Below are 21,075 nucleotides of genomic sequence, written 5' to 3'. Positions count from 1 at the left end.
ATGATATCTGGCTTGAAGAAGAGGAATACAAGGAATGCCTGGAAAAGGATAAAGCAGGTAAATGAAAGGCATTTTGTACATTTTCAGATAAGGAAAAGGGGCGAGCAAAACTCTGTAGGGTCCTCAGAATTATGTGTGAGGCAGGAAGAGAAGTAGAGTACTGATGTGATTTAATATTGACTCAGTATGGAAAATTAGTAGATAAGTTATCCAATCGGACAATCATCCCTTGAAATGCTTCAAAGAAAGGTGTATGTTGAACTTTGGAATTTCTCCAGAAAATGTTGTCACATGGGCAGGCAACAGTGGAGAGAGGATTTTCTGTCAACAAACAGGTATCTGTTGAGAACCTCAGCAGAGAAAGCCTCAGAGCTCAAAGGCTAATCATTGACACAATGAGAAAAGCAGGTGGACCTTTGGAAATCATCATTAGCAATGAAATGATGACATATGCCTCCTCTACAAGACATAAGTACCATGCCTATCTGGAAAAGAAGAAAGCAGGAGGGGGAGCATGAGGAGAAAATCAGAAAAGGAAAGAAACGGGAGTTAGCCATGGATGGAGTGGAAGAACTTAAAAACAAAAAGCTGCATCTTGAAGCTGACAGTGTCAGCCTACATACTTCCTCTGTTGAGAAGGCATAAGAAGCAGAGTTAAAAGGACTCATTGTGCTTGTCACAGAGTCAAATGCTCTTATGAGAAGAGCAGCGGAAAGGGTGACAGCAGGGGCTTCTCTTTCCAAAATGATTGAAGAGAAAAAACAGCAACTATAATAATGCATTTAAAGCAGTGCTGATGTCTGTTAAGAGAACAATTTATTTTGTATTAAATCTGATGCATAAATTACATATTTCTGAAATAACAATGAATGTTAACCTATCTTCCAGATCATTATAAAGCAATTTTAGGAAATTAATTATAGTTTGGATTCATCATTAAACAATATTGTAGTATTTTGCATTGTTTTCTCACATAACCTGTATACAAAATGTTAGCAAAAATAGGTCCTGGAAATCTATGTTTGTGGTCTTTGAAAGTTTGGGAAAAGTCTTTGAATTTATCATATAGAGTTCAGTATGAACTATTATAGTCTTCTTTGATTGTATACAGGATATTTCCAAGCTCATCACTGACACGAAAATTAATTCTCTTGGGTTTTTTCTTCTTCTCTTAACTTAACCTCACCACTCCTGTGATATATACTGTGGAGATGAAAGAAGTGACTAATCCCTGTGACTCATTCTGTTGAGATGAAAGTAGTGACTAGACAATGAGGCACATAATGTGTACATAAATGTAATGAGCAGTAACTGTGGCATGTATTGTGGACATAAAAGTAGTAACTAATCTGTGGCACAAATACTGTGGGCATAATAAGGACTAGTCCCTGTGGCACATAATGTGTACATAAATGTAATGAGTAGTAACTGTGGCATGTGTATTGTGGACATGAAAGTAGCAACTAGTAGGTGGGACAAAATCTGGGGGCATAATAATGTCTAGTCCACTTGGCACATTTTGTGGAGATGAAAGCAGTGACTAGTCCCCGAGGTACATAATGTGACCATTAATGTAATAAGTAGTAACTGTGGCATGTATTGTAATAGTAAACTAGTTGGTGGGGCACTTATTGTGGGAATGAAAGTTGTGACAAAGTCCCTGTGGCACATTTTGTAATTGATAAAGGTCAATGGCTTGCTAAATCTCACCTCAGTGTAACTTTTGTTGCATTTTAAATACATGTAGTTGCTCTGGCAATCATCTCAACTCCATGAGCAGTTCTTAAATCAACAAGACATGCTGCCTAATAAATGTTACCTTTCTAGCTTTTCTCCACGCATTGCATATAATCTGAATAGTCCGTTCTTTAATTCTGTGCTGACTGTTTTAACTTTCAAAGATATTGTCTGTTTTGCCTTGGACATGGTTTTGTTTGATGGATGACACTTATAGCTAATGTGTTACATAAAAACAAAAGCTGTATTATGAAGGCATTTTACATGAAAAACATGGGATGATTAAAACAACACAGGTACTCCTAAAAAGGTAGTCTGGTTCCCTAACTCCAATGAATCAGATGTGAAAATCTGGATCCAGATGATTCAATTTCTGGATTTTTTTATTATTCCATAAATTCAAAATTTAAGGGCCATTTTAGTAAAACTTCTATTCAAATCATAAGGGTTGACTGATTTTGGTGAAAGTTTATGTAAATATTTGGGCAGATACTGACCCCTCATAAAAACACTGCTCTGCCTACTTATTTGCATAAACTAATTGTTTTAAAACTGATGCATTCCATTTGACAAATTCTCTGTCTTTGAAACAATAATCTTATTGTGAATTTCATGCAAAATGTGGAGTGAAATTGTATATGTTCTATGGTAAATTCTTGTCTTTGTCCTACTCTTTTGGACAAGCTCTTGTTCAGTCACCTTATTGTTTAAGTGAAGTGGAATCTGTTATGCAATAGTTGATTGAAAGATGACACCCTTTGGCAGAGCTCCACAGATATTATGGACTTCTGGTTGATTGAAAGATGACACCTTTTGGCTGCTCTCCACATGTTATTGACTTCTGGTTGACTGAAAGACCACACCCTTCAACTGTGCTCCAATGATATTATGTATGTCTGGTTGATCGAAAGATGACATCTTTTGGCTGCTCTCCACGTTATTGACTTCTGGTTGACTGAAAGACCACACCCTTCGACTGTGCTCCAATGATATTATGTAAGTCGGGTTGATCGAAAGATGACACCTTTTGGCTGCACTCCAACAATATTATGTATGTCTGGTTGATCGAAAGATGACACCTTTTGGTTGCTCTCCACAGATATGGATATCTGGTTGATTGAAAGACCACACCCTTCTTCTGCGCTCCAAAGATATTATGTCTGGTTGATTGAAAGGTGACACCCTTTGGCTGCACTCCAAAGATATTATGTATGTCTGGTTGATTGAAAGACGACACCTTTTGGCTGCTCTACACAGATATGGATATCTGGTTGATTGAAAGATGACACCTTTTGGCTGCTCTCCACAGATATTATGGACTTTTGACAGGGTGTAAAATGAAGTTGTTTGCATATGCATTATGAACAATAAGAGATAATTTCAGCATACCTCCATATTACTCTCATGTACTGTGGCTGAAATTTCTATAGATGTTGTCATTGTGCATGATCTAAGCACACAGCTGCTCTCATGTGCTAACAAAACCCCAGCATGAGCATTACTTTAGCAGTTAATGAAAGGAAACAGAAAAAAGTTATAGGCTTATAGTTTTTTTATTTCAGTCCAGGAAGGAAAGATGACCTAAGTATGGCCAAGCTGTATACATTATAACCCAAATTACATCGAATGAATCGTACACCAAATTAAAGGGAATTAAAAGTTATTTTAATAATACCAAAGATATACGTCTTTTTTAACTTGGGGAAATTATTTTTCTTTGAACTCAAAAGTGCAAAATTGTAGAGAGCAGCTTTTACCAAGGAATCAGTTGGTAGTTTGTCCCCCCTCCCCCTTGCTGAGGGAGATAATTCTAGCAAGCCAATCGATTACATAATGGTATTACTATGCAATTAGATAGATTACATAATTATTACTATGGAATAAGACTTCGACTTGTGCATGTATAAAGTAAGAAACTAAAAACTGCATTACATTTTTAGAAAGCTTTAATAAATATCAAGGAAATAATTATTGACTCAAACAATGTCACTATTGTACCGTCTGACTATCTGATGCTACTGTAGAGAAAACACTCAGTGAAAAATAATACATTAATAATGAGAAATTCATTTAACAATAAAAACACATCAGTATAATTAAAATCACAACTGCATTATATTAGGATCACCCAGACACCCATCAAAGTTATGTTCTGATGACCTCACTTATTTCCATAATGTAGCATCAAATAGGTACTTTCAAACAACTTGGGCATTTACATTAAATGGTAGTATTTGCCCGTTGTCTCAATATACTTTCCCAGTCCTGCAACTTAATGGGTGTAAAATGTCCAGAGCTTGACCACTGATGGATATTCTTTCGATTTTCATTTAAAATGGGTCTGTGAAAATATCATTTTAATCAAGATTTTAACAATATGTGATGTACATACAGCTGAATAAACAAGCTTATGCATTATAAATGACAGAAAGCAACTGAAAGCTTTATTGTTTTACAGCACTATTTCATGAAGCTGACATTTTTTTACACACAAATTGCAATAAATTTAACTTTATAATACTTTCTTTCCTGTATAAATGGGTCTTGTGTAATCTCCTTTTTGGTTTAATCTAATTTCAAGAAAAACAGATGGCAATAAATAATGTATTTAACATGTATGTTAGAAAAGTTGACATAGTTATGAGGCACAGTTTCACCCATCATCTTCTCCAGAATTTAGTGTTCTTTTATTAAAATGAGGTTTCAGAATACTGTCTTGTCTCTGACTAAATACACCTGTAAGAAGTAGAATGAAATAATGAGTTTACGTCATTTATAGGCGACCGCGCCAGTGGCCTAGTGGTTAGAGCATCCATCTCAGACATAGGTCATGGGTTCGATCCCCAGCCGAGTCATATCAAACACTTATAAAAATGTTACCAACAGCTGCCTCGCTTGCCAATCAGCATTAAGAGGATAGTGTTAGGACTGGTTGGCCTGGTGTCAGGATAATGTGACTGGGCGGCACATCATGGTACATGTCTACAGCATAATGCCCCAGTGCTAGATATCACTAGAAACTGCCACACTGCAGACATCGTAGCAATATGACTGAAAAACTGTTAGACTACATTAAAAATCCAAATCACAAACACATGCACACACTCATTCATAGGTATACCTATTTGCAGGGAGTGCAGTTTTCTAACCCACATTATTGAATTGTCACAAAAAAAAGACTGGGATGACTTGTGTACCTCATAAATATTTCGGAAATCAGTCACTTTTCTAACTGCAGCATCCCCCCCCATACAATTTCTCAGCACAAAGCATTAAATATGAAAATTAGTTTTGTCATCTACTATTCCAGTGTGGAACAGATTCTCACAGCATTTGAATAAAAACATTTAATTTGGTTGATCATTTCACTGTTTCGGTAACTTCAACTGCATACACAAGAAATGCCATTCTGCCTATACCAAAAAAGATAAAAATGATATCACAGTCAACCCGATTTCTTTAAGGATACAGCTATATCTTCTGAATCATGCAAATAATGTATTCTTTTAAAACAACTACGATATTTGTGTCAAACATTCTCATATGAAAACAATCCCTTCTACAGTAACAATCAATGTACAAAATTTACAATCGGTTTTCATCCAAGCACAAGCTGAACACAAAAACACACAGTCCATATCAAGTAAGGAGCTTGAAATGTAAACATTGCTTCAAGAATTCAGATAAATATAACAAATACTTAAATAAAGCACTGACAATTGTTAAGTCTGCAATAAAAGATACATCTATATCAAAGAAACTGTCAGAATTGTAAAGAAAATTCATACAAAACTGTCCTTTACATGAGTATTGTCTAATATGGAAAGTGGACACATTTTGTCCCAACATATCTGCTCACTGCCAATAAAGAATACTAAACATGGTTACATAACTGTAAATGTGGAACTGTCATGTAGAAGATTCTTTAGTTTTTGCTCTAAACATGTCATGCTCTTACATCAGTGTCTGTGCTAAACATGTCATAGTCTCACATTAATGTTTGCACTAACATATGCCTTCACATCAGTGTATTTGTTCCCTGTAAACATGTCTTGCTTTCACAGTGTTTGCTCTAAACATGTCGTGCCTTTACATCAGTGTTTGCTCTAAACATGTGATGCCTTCACAATTGTGTTTATTTGTTTTCTGTAAATATGTCATGTCTTCAAGCTCCTGTTTGTCTGTGCTAAACATGTCATGCCTTCACATCAGTATCTGTGCTAAACATGTCATGCCTTCACATCAGTATCTGCTCTAAACATGTCATGCCTTCACATCAGTATCTGTGCTAAACATGTCATGCCTTCACATCAGTATCTGTGCTAAACATGTCATGCCTTCACATCAGTATCTGTGCTAAACATGTCATGCCTTCACATCAGTATCTGCTCTAAACATGTCATGCCTTCACATCAGTATCTGTGCTAAACATGTCATGCCTTCACATCTGTGTCTGTGCTAAACATGTCATGCCTTCACATCAGTATCTGCTCTAAACATGTCATGCTCTCACATCAGTGTCTGCTCTAAACATGTCATGCTTTCACAATGGTGTCTGCTCTAAACATGTCATGCCTTCACATCAGTATCTGCTCTAAACATGTCATGCTCTCACATCAGTGTCTGCTCTAAACATGTCATACCTTCACATCAGTGTCTGCTCTAAACATGTCATGCCTTCACATCAGTATCTGCTCTAAACATGTCATGCCTTCACATCAGTATCTGCTCTAAACATGTCATGCCTTCACATCAGTGTCTGCTCTAAACATGTCATGCCTTCACATCAGTGTCTGCTCTAAACATGTCATGCCTTCACATCAGCATTTATTTGTTTGCTGAAACCATGTTATGTCTTCACATTAGTGAATACCGATTCTAAACTGCATTAGTTACTATTGGAAAAACATGAGATTCGAGATCACTCCATATAAAAGACAATTTTCTATAAAAGACAACTAAGCATCATTCATGTCATTCATTTTACAAAAGAAACTGATGTATAAACAATGCTGACTGAAATTGGTCATGCAAAGTAAAGATTTATCTTCAATAAAAATACCCTTTCATTTATTTATTCTGGGTACAATACGAGGGATTATCGATAAATTACATTTCTTAAAAATGTATCTCCTTTCTCACCATTAAAAGTGTTTAATATGTTCGATGTATCTTTGGTCAATGATGTCAAACTATGGCAGTCTGGGTGGCAACAGTGGCTTTAATTTTAAATGTTGTAGCAGCCTTGTTCATTTGACAAATCCACCTCCTACATATGAAAGAACTACATCAGCCCCTCTTGCCCACCCGAGATTTCCCTATCACTTCAGTAAAATTGTCCAAATGACTGGTAAGTGAGCATTTTTTTTGGTGTACTAACTTCACTAGTACAAATATTTTGTGAAAAGGACACGATTCTCTTTATAGGACTCATAATATTATACTTTGTAGAACAAATGTAAACATGTCAACAATAATAAAAACCAACTATCATCACAGCATCAGTTTTGAAATGTAATAATTTGACATGAAAACCTGATCATTACATAACATTAAGCTTATACCCAAATGTTTGGTGGTAAAACTATTGAACCGCAACAAAATGTACATTAATGTACACTGGGTACAGGTTTGCAGTTAATTTGTTAAAAACAACTTTTATAGAAGAAAACTGCTTGCATGCATTCAGTTAGAAGTAACATTCATAAGCAGATGACATCTTCAAAAATATCTTAAATTTTAAGAAAAAAATGCTAATTTATGCACAAGCACAACAGAAAAGCTCAAAAGGTTATTTTGCTGCTCAAAGGTTTCTTTCACATTACTTGCATACAGAAATACATATAAATACTGCTGTATAATTTCTTTTTAAAATTGTCCTCAGTGCTTTCTCTTGTGTCTATGACATATGCTTACTAAACTAGATACATTTTTACACCTGGAAGACGATACATTAAGCATATGCTAAAATTGACAACCAATCTCACAAAAATGGTCAAGTCTTTCTTACACAAAATCTAACAATGAAGTTAGATGTCTATGTATTAGGGGTGTGTTATCAGAACAAGATAAATTTATTGTAGAAATCAATCCTGTCGATACCTGGAAATTACCCCCCCCCAACTGAAACCTACAACCTGCGTAAAGATGCTTCTATTTCAGTATGTGAATGTTATGCATGTAATGTCTGTCTTGAGTTTGATTTCTTTCACCAATAGAAAAATATCAAAATTGAATTACTAGTACAAATTCTATTATGATAATGCTGACTATGCAGATTTGTTCTTATGAATAAAAGTGGTTTAATGGAAGATAATACATGAATTACTACTAAACACTGCACACAACACCACTGAGTCTTTTTATATATAAAGTGTATCTAACTTACACAACCCAATTTAGTTTAGACTGTAAGGCATCCATTTAAAAACTAAATTGCACTATCAAAGGGGGGAAAATTCAATTTATCTGTGTGCTAAATGTATGCTTTAAAACAATGGGGATCCCATCTATAGCTGACATCACTTGCAACTAATGTAATCCCCGTGACCTTGACCTCTGACTATTTGACCTGTCCATATTTGACAATTAACTCTGGAAGACTAGTAAACATCTTACTCTGCAAATAAGTAATAAACATACATTTGTGAGATTAGTTTAAGATAAAATTTCTTTGGGAGAGATCCTTTAATTTCTGCCACATGGAGGGCAGAGTATATCTCCCTCATTCATCAGGAAACCTTGACCGACCATGTTCTGCTGACACTTGTAGCAGACGAAACATTCGCTATGCCAGTGACGATCCTCAAAGGAGATGAATTTTGTACCTCCAAACCCTGCAAAAAAAAAAAAGTTACTTATTACTGTGTACAAATTTAATTATATTAAATATATTTGTGGAAACCCTCACTGGCTTTGCCAAAAATGTTATGAAATAAAGACATTGTGAGAAAACCAGAAACTGATAGTACATTTTGTTTACAAAAGTGAAGAATTAAATTTGGCATCAACCATTTCATTAAAAAAGGGACTTTTTTTTCCTGCCACAAATTCTAATTGTCCCTTCTGAAGGACATATTTCTTTTCACTAAATAATGGATCAAAAGGGCCAGACAATTTTGTTAGTTGACAAGAGTCCCTCAGTGTGACTGAAGTTTATTGAAGATTTCTTCCTTTAACAGCTGAGTGTTTAAACCATCTCAGATATTTCAGCAATAACACGATTTTCAAATCAGCTGCTACGACCATTTCTGAGGGAGTCATGAAACCATATTAAGTCTTTTAGTGAAAACCCCATGGAAAATATATTTCAAGATTGAATGCCCAAACGCATGTCCAATGGGAACCAGTTTTATCTGAGCTCAAACAGACATCATAATAACATTTGTAGTAGAAGAACAATGGCAATATAACCATCCATTCTGGAGAAGTAAAAACAAAGCTTATCATGCTGGATGCCATGGCAACCATACTGGATGTCTAATTGGCACTATTTTAATACAGGTCAAAACAGATATAACACGAAGCCTTTTAGTGAAAACTCCAGATCATTAGAAGTAGTGATGAAAATTCATAACCATCCATTCAGTAGTAGGAACAACAATTTTTTCATGGCCATCATGGCATCCAAAATGGATGTCAGATTTGCACCATATTCTTTTAGGACCTGCTAGACATCAAGAAGTCTCTCAGTGAAAACCCAATTTCAATATGACTATTGATTCCGGAGCAGCAGTGAAAAACAAAGTTTCAAGATGAGCTTCATGGCAGCCACAATGGATGACCGCTCTGCACCATTTCATTTAGGACCAACTAGACATTATAAAAAATTTTCAAGTGTAAATCCCATTTCAAAACAATAATTCAGGAGGAATAATGATAGCATTTTAATATGGTTGCGACAGTAGCCATATTGTCAGATTAAACAAAGTGAAAAACCTATGATGATTCCATTCAGGAGAGACTGTAATAAAAATGCACAAGATGGCCTCCATAACAGCCATACTGTATATGTTAGATTGGTAACATGTTCAATTTGGACAAACTTGACATAATAAGAAGCATTTTAGTGAACATGTCAATACGATCATCCATCAAGGAGGAATAGCTATAACAATATTTTAAAGATGGCCACAATCGTGACTGAATGGACTTTTAGTAAAAACATGATGTCAATGCAAACATCCATTTAGGATAGTAGTAACAAGATATTTTAAAAAATGGCTGCCATTTTCAATGTCTGAGGTGTTACATTTTTATTCAAGAACCAACTAGACCTTGGGATGAATGCGACTGTAAAGTCTGGTAGTAACATGACAATCCTCTCAGTAACTGAGCAGGAATAGTGATAATGGTAATGGATGACAGATGATGGGCCACTGCATAAGCTCTCCTGGTCTATAACCAATAGAGCTTACAACAGAAATTTTCATGCAAGCCAAAGGACGCCATCTGATGTCCTCCAGAATCAATAAAAAATCACACACCTGTGATTGCCTTAGAGCATCTGCAGCACTTCTTTGCAAACAAATCCGCATAGCAGTCTGCACAGAATGGTTTTTCATCCCGAGATGTAAATTTCTCCTTTGCTAGCTCTTTATTGCAGTTGGTACAGGTAAAACATTCCCGATGCCATGGCATGTTCTTGTATGCCACACCTCCCTTGTTGATCACCTGCAATGGAAACAACTGGAGATCACCTGAGTAAAGGTCAAGTAGAATATTTCTATACTGGGTAATAATGAAATAAAGTATTGTACTAGAATATTAATAATGAAATAAAGTATTGTACTAGAATATTAATAATGAAATAAAGTATTGTACTAAACAATACATGCAGAAGGCATGCATGCTGCTATATCAGTTTTCTCTAGTGAACAAAGCATGGACAAAATTCGTAATGGGAATGTTTGAAAAAGTTGATGTGGAAAAACAGAAACTTTTCTGTGCAATGGCTTCCATATGAAAACTATGAGACCATCTTTGTGAAAGCAATTTTTGGAGCACAATACCACCTACCCTCCTATGCTAAAAAAGACAATTCACCACAGCCTTTGGCTTGCTGCAACACCATGAGTGTTAACCAGTGTGATCAACAACTAAACAGCATGCCTATATGAAGCTATTAGTTGCCTCCACCTGTCATTGTGAACATTAATTATCATGGAGAAAATAAATTCAACTAAAGTGACTTTAAGAATGAAAAGTTGGTCTCTGTTACAGGGCATATTAAACTAAACAATAAAAGCAAGATTCTTTTCTATGATATGAAGTAATAGAGTTTATAAAGTCCAGTGAAAATTTTGTTTTCTTTTTTAAATAGTTTTCCTTAAATCTGCAGCAAAATCTGATTACACATACCTTTAAATGACGATTAATCATTTTACCTCATTCCTTGTTAACTTGGATGATCATAATATAAGTTAGCAGGGGCCACGAGTGGCCGAGTGGTCTAAAGCGCTCTCCGTTATGGATCACTGCCATCTCACCTCTGTCTGCGTGGGTTCGAGTCTAGCATTCGGCCAGTGAGGATATGTGAGAAAGATTGCTGGTAGCTTCTCGTGTGTCGGTGGTTCTTTCTGGGGTTTTCCCGGATTCTTCCTCCACCATTAATACTGGCCACCATGCATAGCCTATCGTGTGCTGAGAAATGGCATTAAACCCCACAACAACAACAAAAAATATAAGTTAGCTGTGAAATGTACATAGCAAAATCAACTTTAAACTACATGGACAGTTTTGGATGTGGTTAAGCAAGAAATATATTCCAGTATAAACTGGACTGAATGTCTTGCTGTGTGTTGGCAAACATGCCTCATATCCTGCATCGGTAATGTTAGGACCTGACATTCTCGTCTTGACCCAGTTAAGTATTTGGCTACCATAATTCTAAAAACCTTACCAATCAACAATTTTTGTCTTGAAGTTTTGTCATGAGAACTAAAGTGCAGAGCATTCAAGAATCAGGAATGAACAGACTTTGGTTAAACCATATTAGTACTAAAAAAATATTTTATTTAAAATCTGGAAAATACACTTATATGACCATGTTGATATACACACATTTAATTACTTCCTATAATCATTCAAAAGTACAATACTGTACACAGTTAACCTGTTGAGGGCAACACATGACATTATGCACTGTATAGTCCTTATTACTATGGACAGTTTAACGCTGAATATTCATCCCTGCTTCCAACTGTCTTGGTCACAATGTGCCTTCTGAATAGCTTGGGAAATAAACAAAATTTAACCAAAGTCACTGATGCATGTAAAATGGTCACAGTGACCTACTTTTGTGATGCAGGTGTAGTACTCCTAAAGATGCATCCCCATGCCACCAAGTTTCATCATTCCAGGTATAACATTATGTATACAGGATGCAAAAATCTTAAGTTAAATGTAAAAAACTGCCAAGACTGTGCAAATAATGTATGTAGATGTATGTGCCAAGTAAACCCCACCCCTCCAATGAAAACCACTATAAGAATGGTTAAGATGCACTGGGGGTGAACATATGCATATGCTTTTATATGCACAGATGTCAAGCCAATGCATGGGTAGTACAATAGCTCCTCTCTGTTTGCCAAGACAAAAGTCTGACAAGAATTATCTCCCACTATATGGAAGGATTAGTGCCAAGTCTCGTCAATCATCAGGTACAACTAAAGCAGATGTGCATGCTCTTACAGGGAATCTGCATGCTGGGGAAGGTGTGTCTGTCTTGTATAATTGGGAAGTATTATTAATGAAGCTTACTTTACTCAACAAATGTGTTTCTTCTTCAAATACATTACCTGATCATAATGCATAAGAGAAATTTTGAAGAGGTGGAGGAAGTTACATATGGAGTTGGCACTGGCCCCAGTTTCATAGCTTATGCAAAGCAGCTTTGAGTCATGCATGAGACCCAGTCTAGGGTAACAACATGGTCAATGAAAGGATGTGGTTTAGAAAAAATAGGTTTGCTCCCACATATCCTCTGAAATCAGTGTTGTTTTGAAGCTGCCAAGCGACCTGGGAAGCTTGCTTGTTGCACTGCTGAAGAACTGGTAGGTACCACCAGATCAAACTGAATCCTTAGGGATGAAAGGTTTCTGGTCGTAAAAAATTACCTACATCCCACAGCTTGGATGATGTCAGCTAGGGAAAAGTTCTCTCTCTTATGATTTGCTTTGTCCACTGCATTTACCAAGTCACTGCCTTGGCAAGATCTTGCACACACTTCTGGGACAAAGTGGCCCAAGTAGACAGCAGTCTCAAGACAAATGATCGATTTCTCATTAGTGGTAGCCTATTTTTAGGATGAAAGCATCACAAGAGACACCAAACCAACATGGTGGACTTGTTGATGGTTTGGGTTAACTGATAAGGTGCAAATCTCAATAATTATGCTTGCTGTGGTTAGAGTGTCTAGGTCTTGTACAAAAGGTGAGATAGAGATGCTCTAGACAGTAATTGGGTTCACACATTGTTTCTGGCTAGAAGCTTATATAGATCTCAGTTATGACTTGTGACCTCCCTTTGATGATGGCAAAATGTGTCTGAAATCATGGAACTGAAAGCCTTGACTGTGTTTGTAGCTAAATGCTTCTCCTAGAAAAGTCAAATAAGGAATTTGTGGTACTAAGGCTCGTAAGGTTCTTGTGAAAATTGTTCATCCATCATTTCTTGTAATCTTTCAAAGTGGTGGTCATTTTTGGATATGCTGCAATTACGTCAACAGCTTGTTTGGAAAACTGTTTCTTTCTGAGGATTTGAGTTGAACCAAGCATGCAGATTCAATGTATTTGGGTATGAATAGACGAACTTGTATGTGTTTTGCAGTGAAGAAAAGGTAGGATCTTCCTTGGAATCTCTGATGACTGACTCAGGTCAATGATCTGCTTTTTTTTCTCCCTCCTGAGGGTAGCCACAGAAGCTCCATTGGTAGAGCTTCAGACTAGTTCTTGGCATGACAAAACCAAGAATATGTTGAAACTGTCATTAAAAACCAACCAACGTGTCACTTGAGAGCAATAATCATGATTAGATGGCACTCAGATTCCCTTAGTTTTATGCAGAATGTTGGGGAATGTAGTTGAGGGAAAGGCATATCTGTTGAAACCATTTCAGTGAAGTATAATGTGCATAAATGTACAAAATGTAAACACCACATCAGAACAATTGCCAATTAAGTTATCATGTAAACTAAAATAAAGATAAAGTCAACAGGGGTCAAATACTTTTTTTTTAAAATTATTAATTTTGAAAATTGCTAAACTGCTCTGGGTTTTGGATCTGGGACTGGCAGGATATAAGTTGGGGATTAGCCATTCCACTTCGCAACAAGAAGGTCCATAAGAGGTCAACCCCTGTAAAAGCTGATTAAAATTAGGACTGAGGGATAAATAGAGCAATCTGTGCAGACTGGTTGTTTCTGTGGTGGTAATAACTCTGTCAGGGAACTGAGAAAGCCTGGGATGTAGAAGACTTGAATGCAGATATGTCAACTAATGTGGATGGAGCACTCCTGAACAGATCATATCCAACTCACTTCTTGAAGGGAGTTACAGAAGGAAGATGCCCATTCCAGTTGTACTGGTGTCTGTGCTGATCATGATTTGTGGTAGAAGCCACAAGGTCCTCCCATTTGCTGAGAGGAGACCTCATATATTCTGAAACTTTGATTAATTTGGTGCACAAGTGTGTGTGATTTTTAATGTAGCTTTACAAATTTTTCAGTCGTATCATACAGTGTGGCAGCTTATAGTGACATCTAGCAATGAGGCATCATGCTGCAGACATGTAGCATCATATCCCAACCAATCACATTATCCTGACACCAGGCCAACCAGTCCTAACACTAACCTCTCAATGCAGAGCGCCAAGCAAGGCAGTTGCTAGTACCATTTTTATAAGTCTTTGGTATGACTCAGCCAGGGTTCAAACCGAAGCCTTCCTGCATCTGAGACAGACTCTCTGACCACTTAGGCAACCAGAGCAGTCAGGTATACAAAGTAATGTTTCAGCCATCACTGGGATCTGAAGGACATGGTGATCCAAAGCTGGACTGGAGTACTGAGTGTTTGGGAATGGAAAGTTTCCTTAGGTGCCATCTGGTTGTGATGGAGCCAGGACTTGTGATGGATCTGCCTGGTGCCAGTCAACAATGCTATCATGGGACTAGCACTGGATATTCTTGGAGACTGGTTAACCTGATCTAGTGCTGTTTACACTGCATGTATGTGACAGAACCAGGGCTGAAATTGGTGTGACCAGGTGCTGGAGGCTATCTGGGACTAAGTTTAACAGAAAGACAGAGCTGGTTGTGGTACCGCAGGCAAATGGTTGGGCTACAGCTGTGTGGAAGGCCCATGACAATAAAGTTTGCATATCTTTTTCTGAACTGATGATCTTTTTGCCTTGAATGACTAATCTGGTGGAAATACTGATGGTGTCTGCATCTTTGTTATGTGTATTTATCACCTCTCTTTTGCCAGGGGGCCCCGAGTGGCCGAGTGGTCTAAAGCGCTCTCCGTCACGGATCACTGCCATCTCACCTCTGTCTGCGTGGGTTCGAGTCTCGGGCTCGGCAAATGTGGATATGTGAGAAAGCTTGCCGGTAGCTTCTCGTGGGTCGGTGGTTCTTTCAGGGGTTTTCCCGGGTTCTTCCTCCACCATTAATACTGGCCGCCATGTATAGCCTATCTTGTGCTGCAAAATGGCGTTAAACCCTATAGCAACAAAAACTCTTTTGCCAGGATCAATTACTTTGCTGTGATGGTTATCTCTATTCAAACCAGTGAGAGCAAACATTGCAAAGATGGTTTTAATGACTCGATGTACACGTGGGTTATCTTCCACCAGCATGTATCAAGTACACTCCACATTAATCCTGCCCCCATGTTTGTTGCTACTTGTATTAAAAGACATCAGGAAAATATAATATACAGGTGAAATCAGTGAGGAACTGGGCTGAGCTAACAATAAAGTGGATGCTTTGAATTAAGATTAATGCAAAAAAAATATACGAAAATGATCTTACAAAAATGAGTACTGAGATCAACTGTATGTCCAATGGACAGGTAATGACTAACTTAGCCAACTGAAGTGCAAAATGTTCACCTATAAACAATAATAGAGCCAAATATAGTAATAAAATAGATGAATATACATTCCTGAGGTCAGAAAACTTATAAGAATTAGTCAAACCTGTCCTAATGGACACCTGAGTTCAGTGGTCAGCAGGTTACAACAGCCATTTAAATCCCCCCTCCGGCAAATTTCCTATATAAGTATCATGTAATCAATGGTCACCTGTCTTATGCAGTGAGCAGCCATGTATTATTTTGTGGGGGTCACTGGACAGCATCAGCATTAATCGCTCCAAGTAAGCAAATTAAACTTTGTCTTTTTAATGAGCATGGCAAGGCATACATAAAGGTATATTATCTGTATCAACTTTAAAACACTTCATATTTGATTGCACTTTGTAATCCTGTTAAACTCAATGAAGTCAACAGGTTGGCTTTGAAAGCAATGTGGTTTTCAACCTTACAGGTGGTATAAGGCACTAGTGATATCTCTTACGGTTTAGTGATCCGAGTCTCCTTTGACCCTGCCCACTCTATCGTAATATTTGGACATTTATGCTGGGGTGTAGGGTCTGAGTCAATTGCCTATTAAAAAAAATGGAATTCACTGCCACTGTGCCCCGGTGGCATAGGGTGGACACTTACAGCAGGCCTAGCAAACTTAAACAATGTTACATGAAGTCATATCTGCATTAAATCAATAGTTACTTGATTTAATTTGTTGTTGAAACAAGGCAAAATGTGTAGTATAAATAATTTTTAGCATAAGGGCCAAAATCTGCAAGGTAGTGGATGTACTTCTAACATAGTACGGTTAGATAATGTATTTGATGAATAAACTATATCATGTCATTTATGTATATCAAAACTCTTTGGAAAATGGTTGTACAGTTCTCCTTGTTATATATATCATGCCTCGTTTTATATCTGCATCTCCTTTTCAAACTCAATTTTTTAAAACAAATTTTGATAGTCCCTGCTATACCACTGTTCAGCATGTTGCACTATTCCCAGTATAATAATAGTTTGTTGATATCGCAGCTCTCAGTAAGCAAACTGATGTTTATTATTTCTTTTGTTTCAAAACCTTTTACTACTCTCTGCATAACTGGATGATTCGCAAATCTTACCTCATTACATTTGCTGCACCTCTGTGCAAATTTATCCTCATAGCAGGGGACACAGACAACTTCCTGGTCACGTGGTATAAAGCTCTTATTGCTGATTGGTTGTTTGCAGACCATGCAGCAGAAACACTGCTCATGCCATTGTTTGCCTTTGTACTCAAATTTCTTCATCCCTAAAAATAATGGGAAAAAAATTCAGCGTTTACTTTTTAAGAAATGTACTAAACAGCCAAATGATTAGAATGCTTTGCAAGGCATGCAAATCAATGTTGTTAAATAATGTATGAGTAATAACTGTTTTGTCCATTTCAGATGAAACTAATAAATAAGCAAATAACAAATACAGTGTGTATTGTCTCCCAAATTTCATTTGTCTAATGATAAATAGCCTTATTGAGAATAATCAGGCAGTGATAACTTTACCAACTGTACTTCTGAATGAAATGGAACACTATAAATATTATGCCATTACATTCTATCTTCATGACTTGACATAACGAAATTTCTAATTGGTGATATCGTATCACATTAATCTTGTATGGGCCTCTGGACTATATTCTCTTTGCTGAAAACTGAATTTGAATCAAAAGTGAGTACAGTATTGAACATAACAATGAGTAACTAATGACAACAACAAATAGAGATGAAAGCCACTGCAAAAATCCACATTTCTAACTACCCATGAAAATATTACTTTTCACACCAGTTGTGTGTATCTAGGATATAAAACCTTCTTGATCCAAATATGATAAGCCTTCCCTTAACAACTAGATGGAGTTTATGTTACATTCTCAAACCATGAAGAGCTACATCTGAAACCTTTCTCCTTTATACTCATTCTACTGTACCAATTACCTGACGTCCAATCCCCCCCTCTCAACTGAGAGAGTTCATGTAAGGAAAATGGATAAGAGGATGACAATATGATTGCAAATAAATCTGTGACAAGTGCATATACAAATAACATTATAAATACCCAGCCTTTAAACTTCAGTGCAATCTCCATTGTAGATGAAAATATTGATACTCAAATCTTCAGTTTTTAAACAACATTTTTCATGGCTAAACTTTGTTCCTTACCTCCTCTGAATGGGTCATGGCAGCCATCACATCGGGCTGCAAACAAGTTGTCATGGCAATCAGCACAGTAGATCTTTTCATTCTTTGGAGCAAAGGGCTGATCAACTAGGGTCTTGGAACATTCAACACACTTGAAACAAAATTCATGCCAATGGCGATCCTTGTAGGACAAATCCTGAAATGGAAGGAAGAACTGCTGTTGGAAAAACAAAAATGTGTTTCAAATGTAAAATATTTTTACTCTTGCTAGTTAAATTGCCACATAATATATCATTTCTCTTATCAAGAGACAACGCTTTTCCAAAACTGTTTAAGAAAGAACTGATTCATTTTTTTCTCCAGAAATGGTAGATTTAAATAACAGTTAACTCATCTTCCATTGTGCTATATGAGGATGGTTTATTGACCACATTGTTATCTACTAGCATTTTGCCAGCATAAACCCAGCTCTGTCATTATCGAATGTGCTAGCTCATCAGGGTGTAACATTTATTATTACAATAACAGTGTAAATCCTGATGTAGTTATGCCAAGGCAGATCTGTGCTAACACAGCTTGAAGCTGTGGGTGATTTATATTTGGGTAGATATGGTACATATAGCCATACATAAACATATTGCGGTGTAGCCACATCCCTGTTCTGCTTGTGCATAAAATGCTACAGTGCAGATTTACTATGTAGAATGATCCTGATAATGACGCAATTACATACTGATGTTAATTTGTGCTCATCACATTAATGACATTCTCCCATTATTCCCAACAAGAGTGTTTAGCCTTATGTACATGTATTGCAAACAAAGCACAGTACCTAGGTGTTAATACATTTCTACCTTTAACAGTTCAATAGACATTTTACTAGCAATTTTTAGAGAATACATGTATATTAAAATTGGCCTCAAAGTGTAATGCATTTGTTTATATTTTTCAATGAACTGGGATTGCTTTTACATCAGGTAACCTTGTTTCCATGAATCTGTCATGTCTCTTCAACAAATCTAAACAATTCCATTGGATTCTACAACCTTTCAAAAAGCTGGATGGTTAAGCCAATATATGTGATGACCTGACTTTATCAATTATATTTCTACAGCCTTTATTATCAAAGCTGACTGGACAACATACATGAGTCAGAATGTATTAAGCTACCCAATCAACTGAGTTGCAAGGAACCAGTCTTTCTGCAGTATGGTTCTATCTCTTTCCTATGTACAACCTTCAACATTTGATAGATGCCTAGAGTGAGGCCTAAATAAGTAAACAGACCTAACTTTGAGGGATAGAGCACAGCTGCTATTTCTTATGCCAAGATAATGCTGCCTACCTATTTCTCCTGCCACAATTTCATGGCTTTACATTAATGCCAAAACCTGAGGACTGATCTCTTACAGTTTTATGCAACTACTTCTGCATGTTCATCCATTATTTGCTGTCAAGGTAAGGCATCTTGGGCAAGAGAATGATTATCACTGGCGTTTTGGGAGTAAGAATTATTGTTCCTGACAAAAGCTATCAAGAACTGAGACAGACCTTTTGTATCCTGCTATTTATTTCAAATCAATTCCATAACTTAATGGGTGTTCTAAAAAGGAAAGAAAGAGACCCCATTGGACACATGATTATTATATATATATGTATATCATGTATGCTGTATCAAAGATATACCACGAGATGTATAAACTTTTCATTAAAAGGAAACAAGGCTTGCCTAGTTTCCTTTTAATGAAAAATGTATACAACGAGTGGTATATCATTGATACTGCATATTTATTTACAACACATACAAATACACATATTTGCACTTTGAATGGAGCTACAATATGCTCCGGGGGCCCCGAGTGGCTGAGTGGTCTAAAACACTCTCCATTACAGATCACTGCCATCTCACCTTTGTCTGTGCCAGTTCGAGTCTCGGATTCAGCCAGTGTGGGTACGTGAGAAAGCTTGCCGGTAGCTTCTCATGGGTTGGTGGTTCTTTCCAGGGTTTTCCCGGGTTCTTCCTCCACCATTAATACTGGCCACCATGTATAGCCTATCATGTGCTGAAAAATGGCGTTAAACCCCACAACAACAACAACAACAACAATATACTCCTGGAAACTGTGTGTTGACTGAGTGAATGAACTCCTCACATCCTGCGAGCGTGTCCGCTACAAAATGTAGTTCTATGATTTTTCTTGTTGTTCACAATCACAAATGCAAATTGATAAGTTGATTGTTTTCTTTTCGAGTTTCTAATTTTATTCACGTTTATTAAATCAATATAAGACACACTCATGATTTAAACATGAAATATGGTTTTTATGAAGAAAGTAGTGCAGTACAAACATGGTTAGCATCTTGTACACTGAACCTGAACTGTCAGGCATTCACGTACTGGCATATCAAAATTAGTGTGGAATAGAAACTAAGCAAAAAGACAAACCAACAAGAGGTAATTGAAATATTTTAATATATTGACAGTTCATATAAGTCATTAATCTGCTTTAATTAACATTTCTAAAGGCTATAAAAAATTATCTCTCTCCTACCCCCTTTGGATGGTTTGACTAAACTTTGCCATCATTCATAGGTCCAGAGACATCATATTATTGACACAAGCAAAAATCTCCAATGTTCGTACATGTATTTTCATGGATTTTCGCCTGTATCTAGTTACGATAATCCAAAAGGGGGGGGGGGAGGGGCAGGGGCAACCATTTAGACATTTTTATATTTAATAATTAATAATTGATTTTTAGAACATTATAATAGATTAAGAAGCAAGAAAAACAAAGCATTAAATATGCTACAGTATGTGTGCCTCGTAACCAACAAATTAAATAATTATAGGCCTAGTATCGACTGGCTATTGCAACTATGTATCATTGATATTATGAACGCTGTAAATAGATTCCAAGGAAAGTCTAAACATATCGTTATGACGAACCAGATTACTGCAGGTTACTTGGTACAAGTTCAGTTTTAATGTTTTCATCCAGCACAATATGCTTTTCTCTTTCACTCCCAATTCTTGCTTATTTTGTCCCTTAAGCACGAGAGGGGAAAGGGGA

The 21,075-nt window shown here is 36.7% G+C and overlaps 1 protein-coding gene across 5 annotated transcripts in view; it reads right to left on the bottom strand.

The window, feature by feature from the left end:
• Positions 1 to 3,665: 3,665 nt before the first annotated feature.
• LOC149796437 (four and a half LIM domains protein 2-like) overlaps positions 3,666 to 21,075 on the bottom strand; it is a 279,497-nt gene continuing 262,087 nt past the window's right edge. For all 5 annotated transcript variants that reach the window (XM_089961113.1, XM_089961115.1, XM_089961116.1 and 2 more), the window contains 4 exons: positions 18,023 to 18,197; positions 16,946 to 17,115; positions 10,224 to 10,410; positions 3,666 to 8,573 (listed from right to left, as the gene is read on the bottom strand). In XM_089961113.1, coding sequence (XP_089817239.1) covers positions 8,425 to 8,573; positions 10,224 to 10,410; positions 16,946 to 17,115; positions 18,023 to 18,197 — 681 coding nt within the window. In that variant the 3' untranslated portion in view covers positions 3,666 to 8,424. The remainder of the gene's footprint in view (positions 8,574 to 10,223; positions 10,411 to 16,945; positions 17,116 to 18,022; positions 18,198 to 21,075) is intronic.

This window comes from Sinohyriopsis cumingii, chromosome 6 (genome assembly GCF_028554795.1).
Source record: "Sinohyriopsis cumingii isolate HCF-2022 chromosome 6, ASM2855479v2, whole genome shotgun sequence".
Taxonomy (NCBI): domain Eukaryota; kingdom Metazoa; phylum Mollusca; class Bivalvia; order Unionida; family Unionidae; genus Sinohyriopsis; species Sinohyriopsis cumingii.
Note: the sequence above shows the minus strand (reverse complement) of the source record. Positions and strands in the feature narration are given on the sequence as shown.